The 24,103-nt window shown below is 42.3% G+C and overlaps 1 protein-coding gene across 1 annotated transcript in view; it reads left to right on the top strand.

The window, feature by feature from the left end:
* NSMAF (neutral sphingomyelinase activation associated factor) overlaps positions 1–24,103 on the top strand; it is a 143,705-nt gene that overhangs the window by 107,057 nt on the left and 12,545 nt on the right. The window contains exons 25-28 of the mRNA XM_077492737.1: positions 2,619–2,686; positions 6,176–6,299; positions 15,945–16,028; positions 20,839–20,989. Of these exons, the coding sequence (XP_077348863.1) occupies positions 2,619–2,686; positions 6,176–6,299; positions 15,945–16,028; positions 20,839–20,989 (427 nt within the window). The remainder of the gene's footprint in view (positions 1–2,618; positions 2,687–6,175; positions 6,300–15,944; positions 16,029–20,838; positions 20,990–24,103) is intronic.

Raw genomic sequence — 24,103 nt, 5'->3', positions numbered from 1 at the left:
GAAAAATGAAAGGTTATACCTTTTTGCAAACCAGTCACATTTCAGATGTTTCTGGTGCCTGCTACAAAAGTAAGCAAAAGAAGTACAGAATTAAGACTTGCAGCAGTTCCATTAATAAGATTAGCAATGGGGATCTTTGAAGTGAGCAGAATAAAAGGTGACTCCTGGATAGCAGATGGTAAAACTACCAGAAAGGGACAGCCTAACCTCTTATAACACTAATCTAAACTGAGCTTTTTCAGTAAATGCAGCAGAATGGCCTTTAGATGGGGCTGAGATTTTTGGTTTTACCTAGTGTGGAATTTACTAGAGGAGGAGCTATACCCAGGTATTGAAGACCCCCCCCCCCCCAATGAATTCTGAAAAAACAAACACCTGAACCCCCATTGCTTGACGAAAGACTTGTAATGAACTTCAGCCAGTCTTGTTATCCAGGCATCTCATACACACAACACAGCCAAGTCCTACACCTCCCTGCAGACCGTACTATATTTAAGCAGTAAAGCCTGGTGCAGAACCTGTCTGAAACTTGATAATTAGGGGATAACAGTACATAGATTAAAAATGGTTCTGTGCTTTCACCTTCTGTAGCCATGTAACTACACATCAGAGCCCTGATTGTTTCAGAATGCTAACTCTACCTCTCCCAAAGCTGCTAGCAGCTCATTACTGAGGCTAATATCTTGTAGAATCTTGGTTACCTTGTTTCTTTTATATGGCTGAAGTTTAACTCCAAGAGCTATTAAGAAGGAAATTGTCAAATAAGTGTGGGAAAGAAGAGAGTTTTTGTGTAATGTTCATGTCACACTAGTGACAACTCACTAGAGGGTGTATTGTCGAATAGTGCATTTAGTCGGATAATGCCTCAGATGATCTGTGCATGGTCAGCTGGCATGATAGGTTGATCAGCTGGTGTGATGACAACACTGTGCATGTGCAGATCATCCGAGGCATTACCTGACAATCTGCAAAGAGCATAGGGAGAATCAAATTGTCAGATTCTGCCTCGCTCTCTCTGCACATGTGCAAGATTTCAGCAACGTCATAGGCAGAGTCACAGGCAGAAGACTATATTGTTGTTAGGCGGATTTGGGTTCATTGCAGGGCAGATTTGGGGGCAGATTTTGGTTTGTTGAAGGACGGTGTCAAGTCTCACGCATACGCAGAGACAGGGAGGCAGAGTCTGACAATTAGATTCTCCTTCTGCAATTTTTAGATCGTCAGACAATGCCTCTGACGATCTGCGCAAGCACAGTGTTGATGTCACGCCAGCTGATCAACATCAGCTGGAGTGATGTTATGTCCTGCACATGCGCACATATCCTGCACACATATATATATATATATATATATAACATTTTTAATAGCAAATGCGGTTTAATGCAGCAAAATGGACATTTTTAAACATCGATTACTATCTGTCAAGTTAAATCATTCAGGCAAGGTTGTAAAAATGTCCCGTGTACATGAAGCCTTGAGGTTGGCTTGCAGAAATGTATAGTTCAGTTTCATTGATATACAGAAAAAATTTAGAGCAGAAGCCACTGACTGCTTTTACAAAGTAGGTGGGCACCAAGTGCTGACCCTTCTGGCGAACCAAACGCAATGCCTAGTACACACATTGAGAAAATCCGATGGAAAAAAAAAACGCATTTGGAGCGATTGTCCAGTAATCATAGCTTTCGAGAGCCATTCATGACTGTTCATGCTAATTTATTTCTTGGAAGAAAGCAGAACAAATGATTTTCATGTAATTTGTATAGTATTTGTATGTTTTATAAAAAGAGTGGCCAAGACCACACATGCTTGGAAACAAAAGAATATACTACATGAAGTTGTCTTGCGTCTAATGAGAATTTTCATAACTTTAGTAACCTATTCATTTTTGATACGAGACTAGCATGCAGAAAGACAAACGATCATTCGTCCAATATTTTCATTGTGTGAATGGGGCTTTTAACAATAGAGATGGGATCATAGTCCCAACCCACCTACCCGATCCCGCCAGGAAGCCAACACTGCTAATCACAGGCAGTGAGACATTTCCCAATCTGTGCAGCTGCAAACTAGGAAATGCCTCACTACCTGTGATTAGCGGTGTGCAGTGTCTGCTTCCTGGCGGAATCAGGTAGGTGGGTTGGGACTATAATCCTGAGCAAACCAGAGCCCATCTCTGCTTGACACTTTTTCAGCCATTTCAACAAACTCTTGATTGTAAACGTGACCAAACAAGGCAACTTACCAAAACTATTATCTAAACTGTAACATTATAAAGCAGTTAATGGTAGGTTAACTTCACATGTTTTGTTTTTACAACTGAAAGCTGGCTGGGGGGGCTTTAAATTGCTGGAAAACAACTTGTGTGTGTGGCCAGCATTAGGATCAATAGGGGAAGAATTAGAACCAGTGAAGGAAGTGGGCCATGCTAATGTAGTGTTCTATAGGCATAAGGAGTTCAGAGATACATTGAAAATTTTCTGTATAAAAAGCAGGACACAGCTCAGGTGGCATTAGTAGCGATTATTCTGCTGTCTTGAAATTGTAGTGAAGCAAATACATAAACATTGTATACAAATGAAACATTTAATAGCTAACTTCTTCTGTACCTTTTTCCCCAGGCATTATCGTCTTGTATACTGTTACCAGGTGATACAACAGTGATGTGCTCCTCCTGGGATAATAATGTGTGCGTATTAACTGACTTTCTTTTCAATGATCTGACAATCTGTTATTTATCACTTCAGCAGCTGTACAACCATACTGTTGCACATCTGATGCGTACACACAATCGGAATTTCGGCCAGCAAAAGACCAATGAGTGCTTTTCATAGGAAAATGCAACCGTGTGTATGCTCCATCGGAATTTAGCTGGGCGAATTCCCGCCAGCAAAAATTTGAGAGCATGTTCTCAATTTTCCAGACGAAAAAACGTTATATCGGAAATTCAGATCATGTGTATGTAATTCCGACACGCAAAAACTCACGCATGTTCAGATTCAACTACGAGATGGAAGCTATTGGCGACTGGGTATTGACTTTTTCTAGTCCCGTCGTATATGTTGTATGTCACAACGTTCTTGACGGTCGGAATTTGGTGCGACCTTGTGTAGGCAAGACAGCATGAGCGAAATCTCGTCGGAATTCCAACAGGAAAACCATCAGAGTTTTTTCCGACCAAAATTCCGATTGTGTGTACGCAGCATGAGAGACGTCTAAAGTATGTTGAACTTGGCATCAAGCAGGGTTCCAGAACCTAGCTTTACATTTCAACAATGGCAGACACTCTGATCAGTTTGAGGGAAAAGGTGCACATAGGCAGGACAATATACAAAACCGTACAACAGGCATCCCCAGAATACTTTCACACTAGTCAGCAAATTAAGCCAATCTGTTCCAACTATGATAGCAAAGTCATTACCTTTGTTGCTTCTTTTATATAATAAGTCTAGGTGTTTGTAAGTAATTTTCTTTTTTAACCTTATGCTGGCATAATGCACATACGCATCAGCACGAGTGGGTCTTAATACTGGAAAGAACAAGAGAGTTGCACAGCTCTATATAAACCATGAAATGCTTTACTGCTGTTGCAGGAACCAGATATAGCTACTATAGGAAGCCGGGTGCCTGCCAGGGTCCACGACCAATAAGCCGATCCAAAGGAGAGAAAGGTGACGGCACATCCAGTATAAAATTGTCATACTTTATTGTAGATCCGTAAAAGAGAGTACATGACATTAGTCATTGCTCAGCACAGGTGTGTGAAACGTGTCTGCTGAACTGTTTATTGAGCTGTGAGTACATGTCATGTCCTCTTTTTTATGGATCTACAATAAAGTATGAAGATTTTATGCTGGACGTGCCATCACCTTTCTCTCCTTTGGTCTTAATATTGGTTGTACGCATGTACAGTGCCTTGCAAAAGTATTTACCTATTTTGTTACATTACAGCCTTTAGTTCAATGTTTTTTAATCTGAATTATATGTGATGGATCAGAACACAGTCGTCTAAGTTGGTGAAGTAAAATTAGAAAAAGATATACATAAAACTATTTTTTCAGAAATAAAAAACTGATAATTGGCATGTGCGTATGTATTCACCCCCTTTGTTATGAAGCCCATAAAAAGTTCTGGTGCAACCAATTACCTTCAGAAGTCACATAATTTGTGAAATGATGTCCACCTGTGTGCAATCTAAGTGTCACATGATCTGTCATTACATATACACACTTTTTTGAAAGGCCCCAGAGGCTGCAACACCTAAGCAAGAGGCACCACTGACCAAACACTGACATGAAGACCAAGGAACTCTCCAAACAAGTAAGGGACAATGTTGTTGAGAAGTACAAGTCAGGGTTAGGTTATAAAAAATATCCAAATCTTTGATAATCCCTAGGAGCACCATCAAATCTATCATAACCAAATGGAAAGAACATGGCACAACAGCAAACCTGCCAATTGACGGCCGCACGCCAAAACTCAGGGACCAGGCAAGGAGGGCATTAATCAGAGAGGCAGCACAGAGACCGAAGGTAACCCTGGAGGAGCTGCAGAGTTTCACAGCAGAGACCGGAGTATCTGTACATAGGACGACAGTGACCAAAAGAAAGCCATTACTTTCAGCAAAAAAACAAAATGGCACCTTTTGAGTTTGCGAAAAGGCATGTGGAAGACTCCCAAAATGTATGGAGGAAGGTGCTCTGGTCTGATGAGACTAAAATTGAACTTTTTGGCCATCAAAGAAAAAGCTATGTGTGGCGCAAACCAACACATCACCCAAAGAACGTCATCCCCACAGTGAAATGTGGTAGTAGTATCATGCTTTGGGGATGTTTTTCAGCAGTCGGGACTAGGAAACTGGTCGAAGTTGAGGGAAAGATGGATGGTGCTAAATACAGGGATATCCTTAAGCAAAACCTGTAACACTTGAGTGATTTAAGGGGAAACATGTATATGTGTTGGAATGGCTTAGTCAAAGCCCAGACTTTAATCCCATAGAAATCTGTGGTCAGACTTAAAGATTGCTGTTCACAAGCGCAAACGATCCAGCTTGAAGGAGCTGGAGCAGTTTTGCAAGGAGGAATGGGGAAAAATCCCAGTGGTAAGATGTGGCAAGCTCATAGAGACTTATCCAAAGCGACTTGGAACTGAGATAGCTGCAAAAGATGGCTCTGCAAAGTATTGACTTTAGGGGGGTGAAAAGTTATGTACATTGACTTTTTCTGTTATTTAGTCCTATTTGTTTGCTTCACACAAAAAAAAAAATCTTCAAAGTTGTGGGCATGTTCTGTAAATTAAAGGCAACAAAACATGAAAAATGCCAAGGGGGGTGAATACTTTTGCAAGGCACTGTGTGTGCTAGGAAACTCCACTGATCTGTGCTGAAACCAAACTCGCTGCATGCTCCCAGGACAATGACTGAGCTGTCACTAGAAGATCCCAGTCACTGTTTATTCTCCAAATATTCGGGAAAGACAAAGCTATTTTGGAACACAATATTGAATTCAGTAAAATGTCGAGGTTTAACGCCTACCTGTGGGTTATTTTTTATTATTGCAGGTGAATATGTTGTTCTTTCATTGCATCTGATATAACGTTGCAATTGCATTTTTATTTTATTTTTTTGGACAAGGTAGGCTACACAGATCTATTATGAACTGGATGCACCAGGTGGTAACTGCACGGAACCATGGGAAATGCAGTTACAACTGTTTTGGTAGACAATCTAGAAAAATAGATGGTAACTCCTATCCATAAGAATAATTTATTGGCACATGTAGGAAAACAAAAAAGCAGATGCGTTTCAGCTGAAGAGCCTTGGTCACAGTGACCAAGGCTCTCCAGCTGAAACGCATCTGCTTTTTTGTTTTCCTACATGTGCCAATACATTTATTTTTATGGATTGGAGTTGCCGGCTATTTTTCTATTTTGTCTACCTATTTGGGTGTTGTCTAGAAGACACCGCAGCCTGAGCACCCACCTGTGAACTCCGCCCTGCCTGTTGGTATTCCCCTGTTTAGAGCGCTGCATCCTATTGTTTGTACAACTGTTTTGGTGCTGAGGTTTTCACAAACTCATACATTGTCCTAAAGTTTTTGGGAATTAAAATCACTAGTGTAACAAGAATATTTTTGTTCTGTATGAATGTACTAAATGTGCTAAACTTGTACTTTTCCAGATATTTTTATTCTATTGCTTTTGGAAGGAGACAAGACACTTTAATGGGGCATGATGATGCTGTTAGCAAAATCCACTGGTGTAACAATAGGCTGTTCTCAGCATCATGGGATTCTACAGTAAAGGTGTGTATGGGCTCTGATATTTAAAGTACGTAATATTTTCCTCATGGAGGGGGCAGCCAGAAGTTTTTGAATTAAAGGAAAAAGGTAAATAAAAAAAAATAAAAAACTGTTTGAACAGTGGACGGGAGGAGGGATGCAGAGGAGAAAGGATAAGCTTATGTGGGGGACATGTGTTTTTTTTATTTGGGCACATGTCTTTTTATTATTTGGGGACATGTGTGTTTTGGAGACATGTGTGGTGACATGTGTATTGTGGTGACATGTGTGTTTACACTGTGTGGTGATGTGTGTTTACACTAGACTGGTGATCAGTTAGTAAAAAGCTGTAAAAACAGCTCATACTCACTGATCACCAGCCGGCTGCAGCATTCTGCTCTCCTCTCCTCAGCGATGACTTCTGTGTAAGGAGAGGAGGAGCCGATTGCCTAGCATCCGGCTGTTTGTTTACATCACATGACGGCCGTGATTGGACACGACCATCATGTGATCAGGATCACAGAGCCCTCCTGCCGATCCGAGATGCACCGTGTCCGGGTGACACGAGCACATTGGGATCGCGGCGCTGTGTGGGCACGCGCACGATCCCCCTCCTTCTGAAGGACGTTCCTGAATGTCCTCTCAGAAGTAGAGAGCTCCCACCCGGCCGTATATGTTCACTTTGCCCGGGTGGGAAGTGGTTAAGAACTACAAGCTGACAGCCGCAAAGGCTGTTGGACCTTGTCGTTTTCCCATTCACAGAACATTGCGAATGGATGATGCAGCCTGGTGGGTTTTTTTGCAGCTTTTTACAGGTAGGGGGAAAGCTTCCTTTCAAGCCATCTATTGTGTACAATTGTATTGCTAGCTGTGATTGGTCAGTTTAATCTGTACCATGTGATTAGCTTTGACCAATCACAGATAATCGCAACAAAACACACTGAAGGAGTCAGTTTGATTCAGTAAAATGCTTGCTTATAGCAATGTAATTTACTGCTACGAGCAATCGTAATGTGTAAAAAAAAATTAAAAACTCCTGATCACTTCCCCAGAGTAATACAATGTTACTATGGTAACATTATAGTGTAGAAAAACAAGGAAAAAATCGCGCTACCACCTATAATAAAAAAGGATACAAAAAATGTGCACACATAAAATACTGCTGCAGTTCTGCTATATACCAAAAAAATATATACTCAAAAAAGATAACCCAAAGGAAAAAACCGCGCTGTCCTAAGTGTGAACTTAGGTTATGTGCTTCCCCTACAGGGGAATTTGAACAACTACAAAATTGTGTTGCAATATCAAGAAGTATATTAGTACATAATACCTAAAAATTTGAAATTTATGATGTATATCACCAACAAAAATACATAACCAATCTCTTATAAATGGTGTGAAATAATACCGTCTATACCCTTAATTCAATAAGTGCAAGACAATGACATATCTATGTATACAATGTATGTACAATGTATGTAAAATAACACCATCTGCACCCTTAACTCAATAAGTGCAAAAGAGTGGCATATTCGTATATATAACAACATAAAAGAGGTGAGTGAAATGGCACAAAAAATTAACAAAACAGAAAATTGGATAATAAAGTGTCCAATTATTGAATTATTGAAAAAAAGTCCATAAAAACTCTAAAAACACCACGTGTCAAATGTGATATTAAATTCTCGATCTCCTGTTCGACATCTCAACATGTATTATAGTGCACCACCACCGCAAGTGAGGATTAGCTTCTTACCAGATGTTCTTAAACAGTACGCTTTGAAAAGTCAAACCAGGCCATGTACATCCCTCAAACGTCCATAGGCTCCGCCCATAAGCGAAATCGTAATACAATCAGGCTCCAATATTTGACAATGACCAGTCCACCATAAAAGGGAGGAGAAAAATGCTCCAAATAGTGTAAAAACGTTTTATTGAGAATAATAAAAAATTAAAAAAATAAGAAATGCACTTACAAAGGTACAGCACAATTAGGCGTATCACAGTAGGCAGCGCCGGCCGGACGCAATTCTCTACATCAATAACCTTTCGCCAGCTGGTCTGTTCGGAGGCAATGAATAGCGTGTCACACCTCCCGACGCGTTTCGTGAAATGTCACGTCGTCTCGGGGCTCGGGTGACACGCCATTTTGCCTCAATATACTGTCCTGTGGCCCAAGCCTCCTCCTTCGTGGGCGGCTGCGACATTACTGGCAATCCCAGGGCGGAAGTGACGCAAAAGCGTCACAACGCGCCAGCCAATCATTATACCACAAAATCCGCTCAGCCTATCACCATTGGCTCACCGCTAAACACCAGCGGGAGCCAAGCCTCGCTTCCGATGGCGTATCGGAAACCTTATCTTCGCATTCGTGAGGGCGGAAATGACACCCAAAACAGTGTCTCCGCCCTTGCTAGCAGCGTGATCACGTCAGGGCAGCCGACCAATCCCTGGTGGCTCCCCGACGTAGACACGTACAAGGTGATGGATGCGGGCAGAGCGAGGACCAAGCCTCACTTTCGATCCTCACTCCGTACGCAATGCACACAGAGCGGAAACAAAAAGAAAAAGAGGAAGGAAATTCGCTCTTCAAGTTTAACCCGGACCATCCGCCGTCCCCATCCCAATGGGTGCAAATCTGTTCGAAAACAGGATGATATTCGTTCCACATAAAAACAATAAATATCAGAGGGCATACTTGACGCACCATTAAGGAAGAGGCTTGTACCGACAGACCACCATAATAAACATTGCTCATAATGTCTTATAACAGATTATAGATTATACATTATATACAACACATTAGACACCTCCTGAGTGCATCTGTATAAAAATAATTTTACAAAAGACCTTTAGCGATCACATCACCAAAGTAAGCTTTCACAGTAACATCACTATAGTATACATAAAACATAATAGCAATAAAAATAAAAGAAAAAGTGATTGTACATTAAGAACAAATAAAATCCATGGTTAGACCAAAATTACAACTGTATATTGGAGTATCTTGCTACCCCACAGCCAAAATAAAAGCAACCCTCCAACGGGGTCACACACTGAATAGCTATTTATCCACAAAGATATTATATGAAGGGCCGTATTACGATTGACACACAATGGAGGAAAATCTCCACAAAAACCTATAGTGGGGAATATAGACTCAGAGACTCACTCCTATACTAAGCATTGTTTATAAACGCATTTACATCGATATCGACATTCATCCCAAAAGGGGCATATGTTTTTAATCTGTGAATCCATGACATCTCTAAACGAGAGATATCCCTTACTAATGGCCCTCCCCTCCAATGGGGTCTATACTTGTCTATTCCCATGTAAAGGGTGTTGGAGGGGTCCCTGTCGTGTACCTCATCGTAATGTCTGGAAACTGGGTGCTTGTCAAAGCCCCGTTTAATATTGCCGATGTGTTAGTTTAACCTAACTTTTAGGGCCCTCTTAGTCCTCCCCACGTATTGGAGTCCACAAGGACACTGGATAAGATATACCACTGCCACCGAAGAGCAGGTAATAAAAGGCTCCACCCTATATGATTTAAGTGTACTCGTGGAGGAGAATTCACAAATTTTAGAATTTTTATTCACATTCAATGTCCATACCTGACAGTTTTTACATCTATAAAACCCTGTTAGATTCTGAAAAAAACACCTGTTAATCTTCGGGGGGTTTTGTACACTAGGGCCAACCTTACTGCCCAATGTAGGTACCCCCCTGAAGATAACCCTAGGGTTCTCAGGTAAGACTGGACCCAAAACCTGATCATTGGTCAAAACATGCCAATGTTTGCGAATTAATTGCTTAATTCTCTGATGTTGCGTCGAGTATGTGGTCACAAAAGGCAACAACGCCTGATTCTTATCTTTATCTGCAGTCCCTTCTGCCAATAATGTCGACCTATCTCTATTACGTGCTATATTCACGGCCTCAATCTAGGCTTCTGCCTCATACCCTTTCTCCCTGAATCTCTGGGATAATGTCATGGCTTGCTCATCAAATGTGGTGACGTCAGTACAGTTCCTCCTGAGGCGCATATATTGCCCCAAAGGAACTAATTTCGACCATGAAGCATGATGGCAGCTTCCCATAGGGATATAGGAGTTTCTATCCGTTGGCTTAAAATACGTTGATGTGACAAAAATGTCATTCACCACCTTGATGTTTAGATCCAGAAAATTGACCTCCTCCATACTAGCTTCATAATTTAATCTAATGCCTCTATTATTCTGATTCAACATTTCCATATAATTGCGTAAATCCAGCTCCTCCCCATCCCATAGGAGGAGGACGTCGTCAATGTAGCGCGCCCACAACGCTACCTCGGGTCGCCTTGGAGAATCAACCACGTCCTCCTCCCATTTGGCCATGAACAGGTTGGCCAAACTGGGGGCATACTTAGCCCCCATGGCCACACCCTTATCCTGGCGGAAGAACTGGTTATCGAACCAGAAATAATTATGTCCTGCGGCAAATTCTAGGAGTTCCAGAATAAAGTTTATTTGTATCTGAGTTAGACCTGAACCTCGTTCCAAATAAAGTCTAACCGCCTCGAACCCCAATTCATGGGGAATGATAGTTATTTTGGCTGTGGGGTAACAAGATACTCCAATATACAGTTGTAATTTTGGTCTAACCATGGATTTTATTTGTTCTTAATGTACAATCACTTTTTCTTTTATTTTTATTGCTATTATGTTTTATGTATACTATAGTGATGTTACTGTGAAAGCTTACTTTGGTGATGTGATCGCTAAAGGTCTTTTGTAAAATTATTTTTATACAGATGCACTCAGGAGGTGTCTAATGTGTTGTATATAATGTATAATCTATAATCTGTTATAAGACATTATGAGCAATGTTTATTATGGTGGTCTGTTGGTACAAGCCTCTTCCTTAATGGTGCGTCAAGTATGCCCTCTGATATTTATTGTTTTCATGTGGAACGAATATCATCCTGTTTTCGAACAGATTTGCACCCATTGGGATGGGGACGGCGGATGGTCCGGGTTAAACTTGAAGAGCGAATTTCCTTCCTCTTTTTTTCTTTTTGTTTCCGCTCTGTGTGCATTGCGTACGGAGTGAGGATCGAAAGTGAGGTTTGGTCCTCGCTCTGCCCGCATCCATCACCTTGTACGTGTCTACGTCGGGGAGCCACCAGGGATTGGTCGGCTGCCCTGACGTGATCACGCTGCTAGCGAGGGCGGAGACACTGTTTTGGGTGTCATTTCCGCCCTCACGAATGCGAAGATAAGGTTTCCGATACGCCATCGGAAGCAAGGCTTGGCTCCCGCTGGTGTTTAGCGGTGAGCCAACGGTGATAGGCTGAGCGGATTTTGTGGTATAATGATTGGCTGGCGCGTTGTGACGCTTTTGCGTCACTTCCGCCCTGGGATTGCCAGTGATGTCGCAGCCGCCCACGAAGGAGGAGGCTTGGGCCACAGGACAGTATATTAATGAGGCAAAATGGCATGTCACCCGAGCCCCGAGACGACGTGACATTTCACGAAACGCGTCGGGCGGTGTGACACGCTATTCATTGCCTCCGAACAGACCAGCTGGCGAAAGGTTATTGATGTAGAGAATTGCGTCCGGCCGGCGCTGCCTACTGTGATACGCCTAATTGTGCTGTACCTTTGTAAGTGCATTTCTTATTTTTTTATTTTTTTATTATTCTCAATAAAACGTTTTTACACTATTTGGAGCGTTTTTCTCCTCCCTTTTATGGTGGACCGGTCATTGCCAAATATTGGAGCCTGATTGTATTACGATTTAGCTTATGGGCGGAGCCTATGGACGTTTGAGGGATGTACATGGCCTGGTTTGACTTTTCAAAGCGCACTGTTTAAGAACATCTGGTAAGAAGCTAATCCTCACTTCCGGTGGTGGTGCACTATAATACATGTTGAGATGTCGAACAGGAGATCGAAAATTTAATATCACATTTGACACGTGGTGTTTTTAGAGTTTTTATGGACTTTTTTTCAATAATTCAATAATTGGACACTTTATTATCCAATTTTCTGTTTTGTTAATTTTTTGTGCCATTTCATCTCCTTTATGTTGTTATATATACGAATATGCCACTCTTTTGCACTTATTGAGTTAAGGGTGCAGATGGTGTTATTTTACATACATTGTACATACATTGTATACATAGATATGTCATTGTCTTGCACTTATTGAATTAAGGGTATAGACGGTATTATTTCACACCATTTATAATAGATTGGTTATGTATTTTTGTTGGTGATATATATCATAAATTTCACATTTTTAGATATTATGTACTAATATACTTCTTGATATTGCAACAAATTCCCCTGTAGGGGAAGCACATAACCTAAGTTCACACTTAGGACAGCGCGTTTTTTTCCTTTGGGTTAACATTATAGTGTCCCTGATCACCACCACGCCAGTTATATGAGGGTGCTCTACGGCACTGGTGGCAGTATGTAAATAACTATTGTGATTTTATTTATTTTTTTTATTCCTTCATTTTACAAATAAAATTACAACTTCAAAAAAACTGCCATGCCTCTGCCTCTTACTAAATACCTTGGACTGTCTACTTTACAAAAAAGGGTCATTTGGGGGGATATTTGTACTGTTCTGGCATTTTAGGGCTTCAAGAAATGAGATTGGTACATCAGGATTGATTCATTTTCAGATATAGGTGTCCGTTTATGAAACTGAACAGCAGCGATCCCGAAGATCACTGCTGATCTCAGTTCGTTCACGGTTTATGAAACACAGCTGATTGTCTCCACACACAGCCAATCGGTCATTGACTGACACAGAAACGGTCAGTTTATGAAGGTGCAAGTTTGTCAGAATTCTCCCTCCTACATTCTCCAGCCCAGAGGTGGAGAATCAGGGAGAGAAGACAGAATCCTGGGAGAACTGAGGAGGAAGGAGGCAGATTATTGAATTCCTTCTTTCTTGATCAGACCCTCCCCCAAGACCGTAAATTTTATATATATATATAATGTGTGTGTGTGTGTGTGTGTGTGTGTGTGTGTGTGTGTGTGTGTGTGTAGGGGGAATAATAATTTTATTAATATTCAGTGGAGGGTCTCCGCTAAGAATGCCTGTGTACTCAGCACTGGTAATTTATCACTGCTTAATAAACAGACACCAGAGTGTTTCTGTGAATTTCTTTTACTGTAATCTCGCTAAGTCTCACCAGATTACAGAACCAGGGAGTGTTCCCTACAGATCAAAGCATTTGTAGATCGCTTCACTCCTCAAAAGGAGAAGCGATCTACACTGCTTCATGAACATGTAGAGCGATCGCCTCTGTGAATGCCGGAGAACTCAGCAGCGGATATTTTATGCTGCTTGATAAACGGACACATATACCATAGTTTGTTATGGCAGGGGAGCTGATGTGCGTGGCTGGCGGCCGCAATCACTCTACAGAGAGCTAGAACGGGGATCTGTCAATGTAAACAAATCAGATCCCCGTTCTGACAGGGAAGTACAGAGTGATTGTCTATTCCTAGTGATTAGGAACAGCGATCTCTCTGTACTCCCAGTCAGTCCCCTCCCCCAACAGTTAGAAACACCTCCCAGGGAATACTTAACCCCTTGATCGCCCCCTAGTGTTAACCCCTTCCCTGCCAGTGTCATTTATACAGTAATCAGTGTATTTTTATAGCACTGATCGCTGTATAAATGTCACCAATCCTAAAAGTGTCCCGCTAAAAAAAATTGCTGATAACCACCATTACTAGTAAAAAAAAAAAAAGTGTAAAAAAAAAAAAAAAAAGGCCATAAATATATCCTATATTGTAGATGCTATAACTTTTGTGCAAACCTATCAATATACGCTTAATGACATTTTTTTTTTTTTTATTTAACAAAAATATGTAGAATACCTATTGGCCTAAACTGATGAAGATTTTATTTTTTTTTGGGATATTTATTATAGCAAAAAGTAAAAAAAATCTTATTTTTTTTTTCAAATTTTTCGGTCTTTTTTTGTTTATAGTGCAAAAAATAACTGCAGAGGTGATCAAATACCACCAAAAGAAACCTCTATTTGTGGGTCCTTAAGTGGTTAAAAGTAGGCAGTCCTGGCCCTTCCCTCCTGCCAAGTGCCCCCACTGCAAGCAGCTTGCTATGGGGGCACCTGATCTGAGCCACAGCTCCGTGTCCATTTGGGCATGGAGCCGTGGCCAAGCCCCGCCCCTCTCTCTCCTCAATGACTTTGACAGCAGCCAGAGCCAATGGCGCCCACTGCTGTCTGAGCCAATGAGGAGAGATGGTCCTGTATAGCCAAGGCTCCCGTGCAACATTGCTGGATAGAGAGGGGGCTCGGGTAAGTATTAGGGGGACTGCTGCACACAGAAGGTTTTTATCCGAATTAGGATAAAAAACCTTGTGTGTGCAGCAGCCATCCCAATACTTAGCTGAGGTCCATCTAGCGATGTTGAACGAGAGACTCGGGTGTCCGGGACTCCCATCCTCTAAGCCCTTGTACACACGGTCGGAGATTCTGTCGGAATGTGTCTGATCAGAGCGTTTTGTCGGATATTCCGACTGTTTGTGGTCTCCATCGGACTGTTTCCGTCGGACCAACTTTTCCAACTTGCCGGAAATATTTTCTGCCAAAATGCTCCGATCATGTGTAGAGAATTCCGATCGGACAAAGTGCCACGCATGCTCAGATCAAATTCCTACACCAAAGCTATTGGCTACTAGTGTGAACGTAGTCCCGTCGTAACGAAATAACGTCATCACGTCGGATTTTCCGACAACTTTGTCTGACCGTGTGTATACAACAGTTTCGGACAAAATCTGACAGATTTGGTTGTCGGAATCTCCAAACGTGTGTACAAGGGCTTAGGCTGGGCCACGACTCCATATCTGAATGGAGACAAGGAGCTGTGGCTCAGGGTGCCCCAATAGCAAGCTGCTTGCTGTGGCGGCACTCCGCAGGAGGGAGGGACCAAGAGCGTGACGGTGGGGGACCGGAATACAGGAGGATCTGGGCTGCTCTGTGCAAAACCACTGCACGGAACAGGTAAGTAGAACATGTTTGTTATTTCTTTTTTTTATTAAAAAAGGAGACTTAAGTATCACTATAAATACCACCAAAAGAAAGCTCTAGTTGTGTGAACAAAATGATAAAAATGTAGTTTGGGTACAGTGTTGCATGACCTCGCAAGCTGAAAATTGTCCTGGGCAGGAAGGGGGTAAAAGTGCTCGGTATTGAAGTGGTTAAAGTGTAGGAAGACTGCCGAGTCCTATCCTGCTACATTGAGCCATCCATTTGATGCGAGATGGCTTTGTCTTCCCAATGTACAGTTCTTCACCGCATATACCATTCATTGTATTCATTGAAACGTCCGCTAATCCTGATTAATTCATGATGTGATGAAAATGTATGCCCCACTTTTTTGAATAGTGAAGTTTTATTGTTCAATAAGTAAAGGAATTAGCATGTTATGTCCTTTCAAACAGTTTTGCATACTATAATATATGTACAAAGATTTAACAGCTTTGCTTGGGTGTTTGATTGTTTCAAAGGGAAGTGTTTAAAAGCATGTGATCTAATATAGTTTATGACAGGTCTTTGGTCTGTTACATTGTAACCAATCTTTTGACAGCAGAAGATATTCAAAGGCCTTTTATCTTCTTCCCCTCCTGCAGGTATGGAGCTGTGTGCCTTCCAAGGTGTGTGGAACCAAAAGGAACAACTTTGAACTGCTGGCTGAATTAGAACATGATGCTGGTGTGAGTGTTCAATAGGTCATGTATTGAAAGGGAGATCACAGCATGGAATATTATATATTTTATTAAAGCGGTTGTATACCCGCTAATGTGTTTTTTTGGTTTTTTTTTGCCACCTGCAAAGGAAAAGGCATAATGAGCTAGTATGCACCGCATACTAGCTCATTATGAAATACTTACTTTAGAACGAGGCCCCGACATCTGGCCCAATCCACGCCGAGGGAGCTGACATGTTCCCTCTGCGTTTCTTCTGGGTATCGCGGCTCCGACGCTGTGAGTGGCCGGAGCCGCGATAGATTTCACCCTGGCAGGGTCCGGCGTCTGCCGGGCTTTCAGCCGAAAATCCCCTTGTGCGCATGCGCCGCTACAGTCAACGGCGCATTGCGAGGGAAATATTTTTTTTACCTACAGGTAAGCCTTTCCTGTAGGTAAAAGTAAAAAAATTGACTATACAACCACTTTAAGGATGGCATAAATTCACTTGGATATCTAAACCTCCTACAGAAGCCATCGGTTATCAAGTTGTATGACGCAAATCACAAGTTGTAATTCCCAGCGATTGCGTGGTGGAAAAAAAATGTATGCTGTCACTGCTGACCTCCTTCTTGAATTAGACTGTGGATTTAATTGTCTTTTTTTTTTGTTTGTTTGTTTAAAAATAACAGACGTGATACTAACCTGCTTTATGTAGTGGTTTTGTACAGAGCAGCCCAGATCCTCCTCTTCTCCGGTCACTCACCGGCACTCCTGACCCCTCCCTCTTGTTGAGTGCCTCCCACAACAAGCAGCTTCTTATGGGGGCACCCGAGCCGAGACGCTGCTCTGTGTGTTCATTCAGACATGGAGCCATGGCTCAGCCCCACCCCTTCTCTCTCCTCATTGGCTCACTGACTGATCAACAGTAGCGGGCAGCATTGGCACCTGCTGCTGTGTCTCAGCTAATCAGAAGGGTGACAGCCAAGGTTCTTGTGCAACATTGCTGGATCGAGATGGGGCTCAGGTAAGTATTAGGGGGGCTGCTGCACACAGAAGGTTTTTTACCTTAATGCATTAAGATTTAAAAAAAAAAACGTCTGCCTTTAAAAACACTTTATGGCAGAACCAAAATGTATCTGAGCGGCACAAACTGAAAACACTATTTCATTACTCCCATCTATCCATCCATGCTTTAATTTGTTGCAAAATCACACCCCCTAGCCTAATCATGGCCATCTACAGTAAGGGTGGATGCTTCATGTAGAATGTACTTCCTGGAATCCATCTGCCCTTAGTGTAGGCATGCAAGCAGGAGGGCATGCTTATATGAGAAATTACCTCCGCCCCCCTCTCCTTCAGATGAAAGAAGAAAAAAAATGCCCATGAAGAGTCATAAGACGTATGACAATATTTTGGCCTAAGCCAAAAACCTGGGAACAACTGAAGAACTGATTGATTGAGAGAGCTTAGTTTCACTTTAATCATTTAAGCCATAGAAGAGTCTCGCTTTTTCTTTCTTTCCACGGGTGTAAGGAAGGAAAGTCGCTCGCTTGCCTCATGCAGCGCTATTGTGTTCTCTCACTGGGGGGCATTAGCAGCTTACAGAACACAATGGTGGGCAGGTATAGCCACCGGTAGTAATTGTATGTAAAAAAAATCTGACAGGCTGGTTGTACCCAAATTGATTGATGGATCAACTTGGGTACAATCAGCCTGCCCATACATGGATCAAATCTCGACCAGTCCCTGCTGAACCAGACAAATTTCGATCCATGTATGGCCGGCTTAACCACTTCTCTCGCAATATAAGCAATATGATGTGCGCAAAGTAGTTTAGTTATCCTCACCGGACGTCATATGATGTGATTAGGATAACGAGCCGGCACGCAGCGATCGGCAGTTTGGCGTGTCAGTCTGACACACCGCAACTCAGATCTAGGTAAAGAGTCTCTGATGAAGAATCTTTACCTCGTGATCAGCCGTGTCCAATCACAGCTGATCACAGCTGATCACAGTGTAAACAGGAAAAGCCATGTATCAGCTTTTCCTCACTTGCGAGGTGAGGAAAGCTGATCGGCTGCTGCTCTGACAGGGGAAGGGGCCTGCGCAGATTGATTATCAGCGCAGACCCCCCTGGTGGTACTTGTGGCCACCAGGGATGCCAATCAGTGCCCATCACAAATGCCTGCCAGTGCCTACTTAGCAGTGATGCCTATCTATGCCAATCAGTGCTTCATATCAGTGCCAATCAGTGCAGCCTCATGGGTGCCCATCAGTGAAGGAGAAAACATACTTATTTTACAACGTTTTCAGAAACTAAGAAAAACGATTTTTTTTTTCAAAATTTTCGATCATTTTTTTTTTGTTTAGCAGAAAATAAAAGTCTCAGAGATGATCAAATACCACCAAAAGAAAGCTCTATTTATGGGAACAAAATCATAAAAATGTTGTTTGGGTACAGTGTTGTATGACCGCGCAATTGTCATTTAAAAAGCGACAGCGATGAAAGCTGAAAATTGGTCTGGGCAGGAAGGGTGGAATAATAAGGTGACCCTGGATGTATGCATTCATTCCTGAACTGCACTTTTTCTTGGCCTGTAATTTAAAAGGTATTAGAAGTAAAGGGACCAGTCAGGTAACTTGGCTTTTCAGAAGGAGGGATCGGCAATGACACCCTACATAACTTTCTTAGCTTAAATTTAGTTTTAAAGGAATCTTTCCTGCTTTTTTAATACATTGTACATGTAAAATTGCCAAGCTTCATGTCAATTGTTGTATTTCATATGTATATTGAGACATCCATTTTTGCACAGACATGTCCTGCTTTCCAGTGGTACACAGTGCTAGTAGCCATCGATAAATTATCATTACTCTGAAATAGATCATTGTGATCAAACAAGCAGGGTGACCAGCGGAGCCGCTCATAGTGTGGGTCACATGTTGTCCGGACATTTTCATTGTGGTCAGTTAGGCTCAACATTAGCTTGTATGGTCCTCAGATAACCTCTAGTGGTTGGCTGCACTTCATCAAAGTTTGATATAAATAAGTGCTTCTTAAAAGCATTTCTTATGGATTAATATTGAGTTCTAATAGACTACATATGCTGTTGAGCAATCAACTTCCATATACAGTGACAGCAATGTCATTATTTATTAATTTTGTATGAAAGAGTTATGAATCTAACCAACATTATGAAGGCAAAATCTCACTAGTCAAAATGGTCTATGTCTATCTATACACTATTCTATCGCTGGTTGGTATCCCCCCTTCATAAGTATAACTTGTTACGCCGTCATACACTACATGCATTAAAAAACCTATTACTTATAAAAGTAATTGTGAAAGTACCAACAAATTGTCATCTAAAATGGGGTCAGCTGATCCCGCTCGTCTGCTGTTTTAAAAGATAAATTCCCCTTTCGTAACATGTTGCATGTTATACCCGCATTTAGGGTTTGGCACTTTACCACAGAGCCCCCCCGCTCTGACAGCAAGTAGGGGATCTTCTCTCCTCGCCTGCCTGTCCCCACTGTAACAGCAAGTAGGGGACCTTCTCTCTTAACTTGCCTGCACCCGCTGTAACAGAGAGTAGGTGATCTTCTCTCCTCACCTGCCTGCACCCACTGTGACAGAGAGTAAGGGATCTTCTCTCCTCACCTGCCTGCACCTGCTGTAACAGAGAGTAGGAAATCTCTCCTCACCTGCCTGCTCCCTGCTGTGACAGCAAGTAGGAAATCTTCTCTCCTCACCTGCCTGCTCCCTGCTGTGACAGCAAGTAGGAAATCTTCTCTCCTCACCTGCCTGCCCCCCCCCCCCCCGCTGTGACAGCGAGTAGGGGGATCTTCTCTCCTCACCTGCCTGCCCTCACTGTAATAGCGAGTAGGGATCTTCTCTCCCCACCTGCTGCGCCCGCTGTGATAGCGAGTAGGGATCTTCTCTCCTCACCTGCTGCGCCCACTGTGACAGCGAGTAGGGGATCTTCTCTGCTCCCCTGCTGCTCCCGCATGGCCGTTTCATTCATTCACATCGATCTGTGAATGAATTAACTAGAATTACCATCTGCCACCCTGGCAGATGGTTTGTAATTCTCAATGAACTGTGAGGGTGCTGGTGAGTGCTCTCGTAGTTCATTGATCTTCTTGCTCTCCAGTACCTGTCTGCCCATATGGAGATACAAGCAGACAGCTATACTGAGGTTCTGCAGGAGCCTGACATTGCACCTGTGATCTGTGGATTGTGAGTGCAATGCTCTGCAGGCTCCAGAAAAAAACACACTTTTTTTGCCTGCAAAAAAATGTGCATTTATTTCTTTTATTTTTTTTCTTTCTTTTAAAAAAACTAAAAACTTAGCCTTTAAAGATGCAGGGTGCAACAGGCGTCTGTGCAGAGTTTGAAAGGGAAAAAACACTAAAATGTCTCTAATAGGTATTATACTAATCAGCCTTTATGGGTTTCATTTATATCAAGAACGATGGCTGCAGAGCAGTCATTCAAAAGATAAGGTACACTGGCTAATCAGGATTGCTACGGGTAAAAAAAGACCTTGTCTTCTACATTAATCCACAATTATAATGCAAAAGATACAGTATGGAGAGTTAGAGGTTTGTTTTGCTGTGTTGGTTTGTTTCTCATGTAATGTTAATAGGTCTGATTATTTACTTAGAGCCTGATACTTCAGAGTCATTACTGTGCTAAAAGGGTACACTAATGGTCCTCTGATTCACAGAGATTGCAGTAAAGAGATGGTTTATTAAAACATTGATAGAAGGGAAATGATTTGTTTGGTCAATAACAACCAGTTCAGTTTTTTCGTTTATGGAAATCTCTTGTTTACAGGTAAACACAATCAATGCCAGCTCTGATGGATCATTGCTGGTATCGGGAACTAAAGAAGGCACTGTGAGCATTTGGGATATTGCCGATTCATCCATATTACATCAACTTCCTTGCCATAATGGACCCATTTTTGATGTTGCTCTGAGTCCTGGTAATTATTTATTGTATTTATTACAGATACTTGTATAGCACTGTCAATTTATGCAGCACTTTATATTGTACATTCGCATCAGTCCCTGCCCTTGAGGAGCTTGCAGTCTAATAAGGTCACTGTCTTACATTCATATGTACAAAGGCCAATTTAGACAGGAGCCAATTGACCTACCAGCATATTATTAGAGTATGGGAGGAAACCCCACACAAGCACAGGGAGAACATGCAAAATTCCATGCAGATAGTGCCCTGGTTGGGATTCGAGCTGAGGACCCTACTAGTGCTGCTAGGCAGAAGTACTGTGCTGCCCATAATTTTCACAGTATTCTATATTTTATGAGCAATTGTTGACTAACAAAGTGGTTAGCCGTCTGTCCCCAGTGCCATCTGTCCCCAGTGCCAACTGTGCCCAGTGCCACCCGTCAGCGCCAACTGTGCCCAGTGCCACCTATCAGTGCCACCTGTCCCTAGTGCCACCTGCCCCCCAGTGCCATGTGCCATCTGTTTTCAGTGCCATCTGTCAGTGTCACGTATCGGTGCCATCTGTCAGTGCCACATATTAGTGCCATCTGTCATCCGTGTCACGTGTCATCAGTGCCAGGTATTGGTGCCATCTGTCAGTGTCACGTGACATCAGTGCGACGTATTAGTGCCATCTGTCATCAGTCCGGCCACATCAGTGTCATTGTCCTGGTGCTCCAGGGCCTTCAAAAGTGGTAGTCAACAAGTTAGATGTGTCATTTATGCTCCTAGAACACGTGATGGCGCTCCCTGCATGTTGGGGCTCTATGTGGCCAGGCTATGGAAAAGTTACACACATGTGGTATTGTAATGCTGAGGAGGAGTAGCAGAATGTATTTTGGGGCATTATATGTGGTATATACATGCCATGTGAGAGAAATAACCCATTACAATGAAAATTTTGTGGGGGAAAAAAAATCTCAATTTTGCAAAGAATTGTGGGAAAAAATTACCACATCAAAAACCTCACCATGCATCTTACTAAATACCTTGTCTACTTTCAAAAAAGGGGTCATTTGGGGGGTATTTGTACTTTCCTGGCTTGTTCGGGTCGCAAGAAATGAGATCGGCCACCAGTACATCAGATACCACCCCTTTTTCTTTATATGCTATATGGTTACAGCAACAACACCTTAACAGGTGAAAGATTAAAATCGGTCATTTATTGTACTTGACCGTTTATCAGTGGATAGCTTGTTCCTTTTCCCCCTCCCCCTTCTCCCTTTGTTTCTCTATGTATGTGTATGTGGACTACAGCTATCATGGGCAAACCTGAATCTTTCATATGTCACTGTACTTTTTTGGAGGTACAAGGTAACCTCTTGTTCTCAGTTTAGGGATTGCTAAACAGGTGAGAATCATTCACTCTTTAGGCTCCTCTAAATTATCTGAAAATAATTCTAAATCAGAGCTATAGAGGATTAAGAATGTTCAGCAGCCGACACATTTCTGGGTATGTCTGATGCCTGGTCTACTGCCCCCACTGTGCTTCTATCCAGCGGGCACAGTAGAGATGATGGGATTGGTGGATATAAACACAGTGCCCAGAAGTATGTTCTATATTCTAGATTAAAAAAAACGAACCCAAGTTCCCCCATTCACACACGAGGTGGATGGGGAATCCTCCCTGCTGTCTTTGTATTCTGACAGCAGGGAGACTTCCCCCACTGTCGGAATTCCCTGAATGCTGTTTGAGCAGAAATTTTACAACTGGCTGGTTGAGCAGAAGTCAATACATGGATTCGGCTGGTCCCTGCTGAAATTTTAATCCATGTATGGCCAGCTTTACAAGTGACTTATAAATATATTAAGATGTTAAGCTTTTAATTGTATGGCGCATGCGCTTTGTACCTTTTTTTTTTTTTTTTTTTTTTTAAATCCTATTTTTGGTTCATAATTTTCAAGTTCAGGGATGTGGTACCCTGGTGATTTCCACTGCCTCTGGATTTGGGTTTAATGTTATAGTCCTGTTAAGTGGGGGGGGGTTTCTTCCTTTTTAATACATCCTAAGATGTAGTTTGCTTTCCCTGCTGCCTCTTGGCACTGAACATTGCTTCTCATCATTAAAGAGGAAGTAAACCCATCAGAGTTTACTGTAGACACAGTGTTTATTACAAGAAAAGCAGAATTAAGACCCAACTCCAGGAATTAGTCAAAATATACCCTTGCAGTGCAGGGATGGGGGGCGGGTGCTGCAAGGGTATATTTTGGCTAACTGCTTGTTCAGTCTAGGGGTGCTGAAATAACAAGTAATACCTTATTCCTCCCTCTAGCAGTGCAACCAGTCCCACAAAGCCTCTTTAAGGTACTGTAAGGCACTCCTATCTCATATATGTAGAATGTGGGTTTAATAGTTCTTGATGCTGAAGGACTGCCCAGGGCCCCAACCACCAGAGGGAGAGGAGAGTACTGGATCTGTCCAAGGCGGGGTAAGGTAATTGTTACAGCCTTTTCATCTACTCCTAAACTTAAAAAACATTTAACCCTTGTAGTGTGGTGTCCCCATGGCAAGGGTAGATTTTGTTTAATTCCTGGAGCTGGGCCTAAAAGGCAAAGCTGTGTTTCCCTTTTACACCAAAGTATGGTTTCCACGCTGGGCTACTGCTGGGGATGTAACATAAGTTCTTTATGCTGTAACTGCTGTATTTAGACACAAACTATAAATGCATTATAATTTATGTTTAGTAGGAATCTAACATGGAATCTGGCTTGGCTAAGTATAGCTACTGTCTTTCTGCACTTTTTTGTACTTTCCATGGACTTTACGTGAAACTGTCAGTAACCTAAAAGTACTGAATAGGCAGAAGCTACCTTGTGGGGCCTGCATTATGCCTTTTGGTGCCTTCTCCACCTGGTTGCCCCAAATCTGTAACATTCACATTTTTCACTTCTTGAGCTGGCCTCCCCTCTCCCCACTTTTTGGATATCTCTATTAACCCATCACTGTTGACCTACAGAATGGTGCAGGGGTGAGAAGGTGGGAAGCCAGCTCTTGATATTATTAGGAAGTGTCATTATTCACATATTTCACCACTAGGGATGAGCTTCGTGTTCGAGTCGAACATACGTTCAACTCGAACATCGGCTGTTC

Source organism: Lithobates pipiens, unplaced genomic scaffold (assembly GCF_037356315.1).
Source record: "Lithobates pipiens isolate NorthernLeopardFrog02 unplaced genomic scaffold, aLitPip1_a1.2 Scaffold_19, whole genome shotgun sequence".
NCBI lineage: Eukaryota > Metazoa > Chordata > Amphibia > Anura > Ranidae > Lithobates > Lithobates pipiens.
The sequence above is the reverse complement of the archived record's forward strand: the minus strand, read 5'-3'. Positions and strand labels throughout refer to the sequence as shown.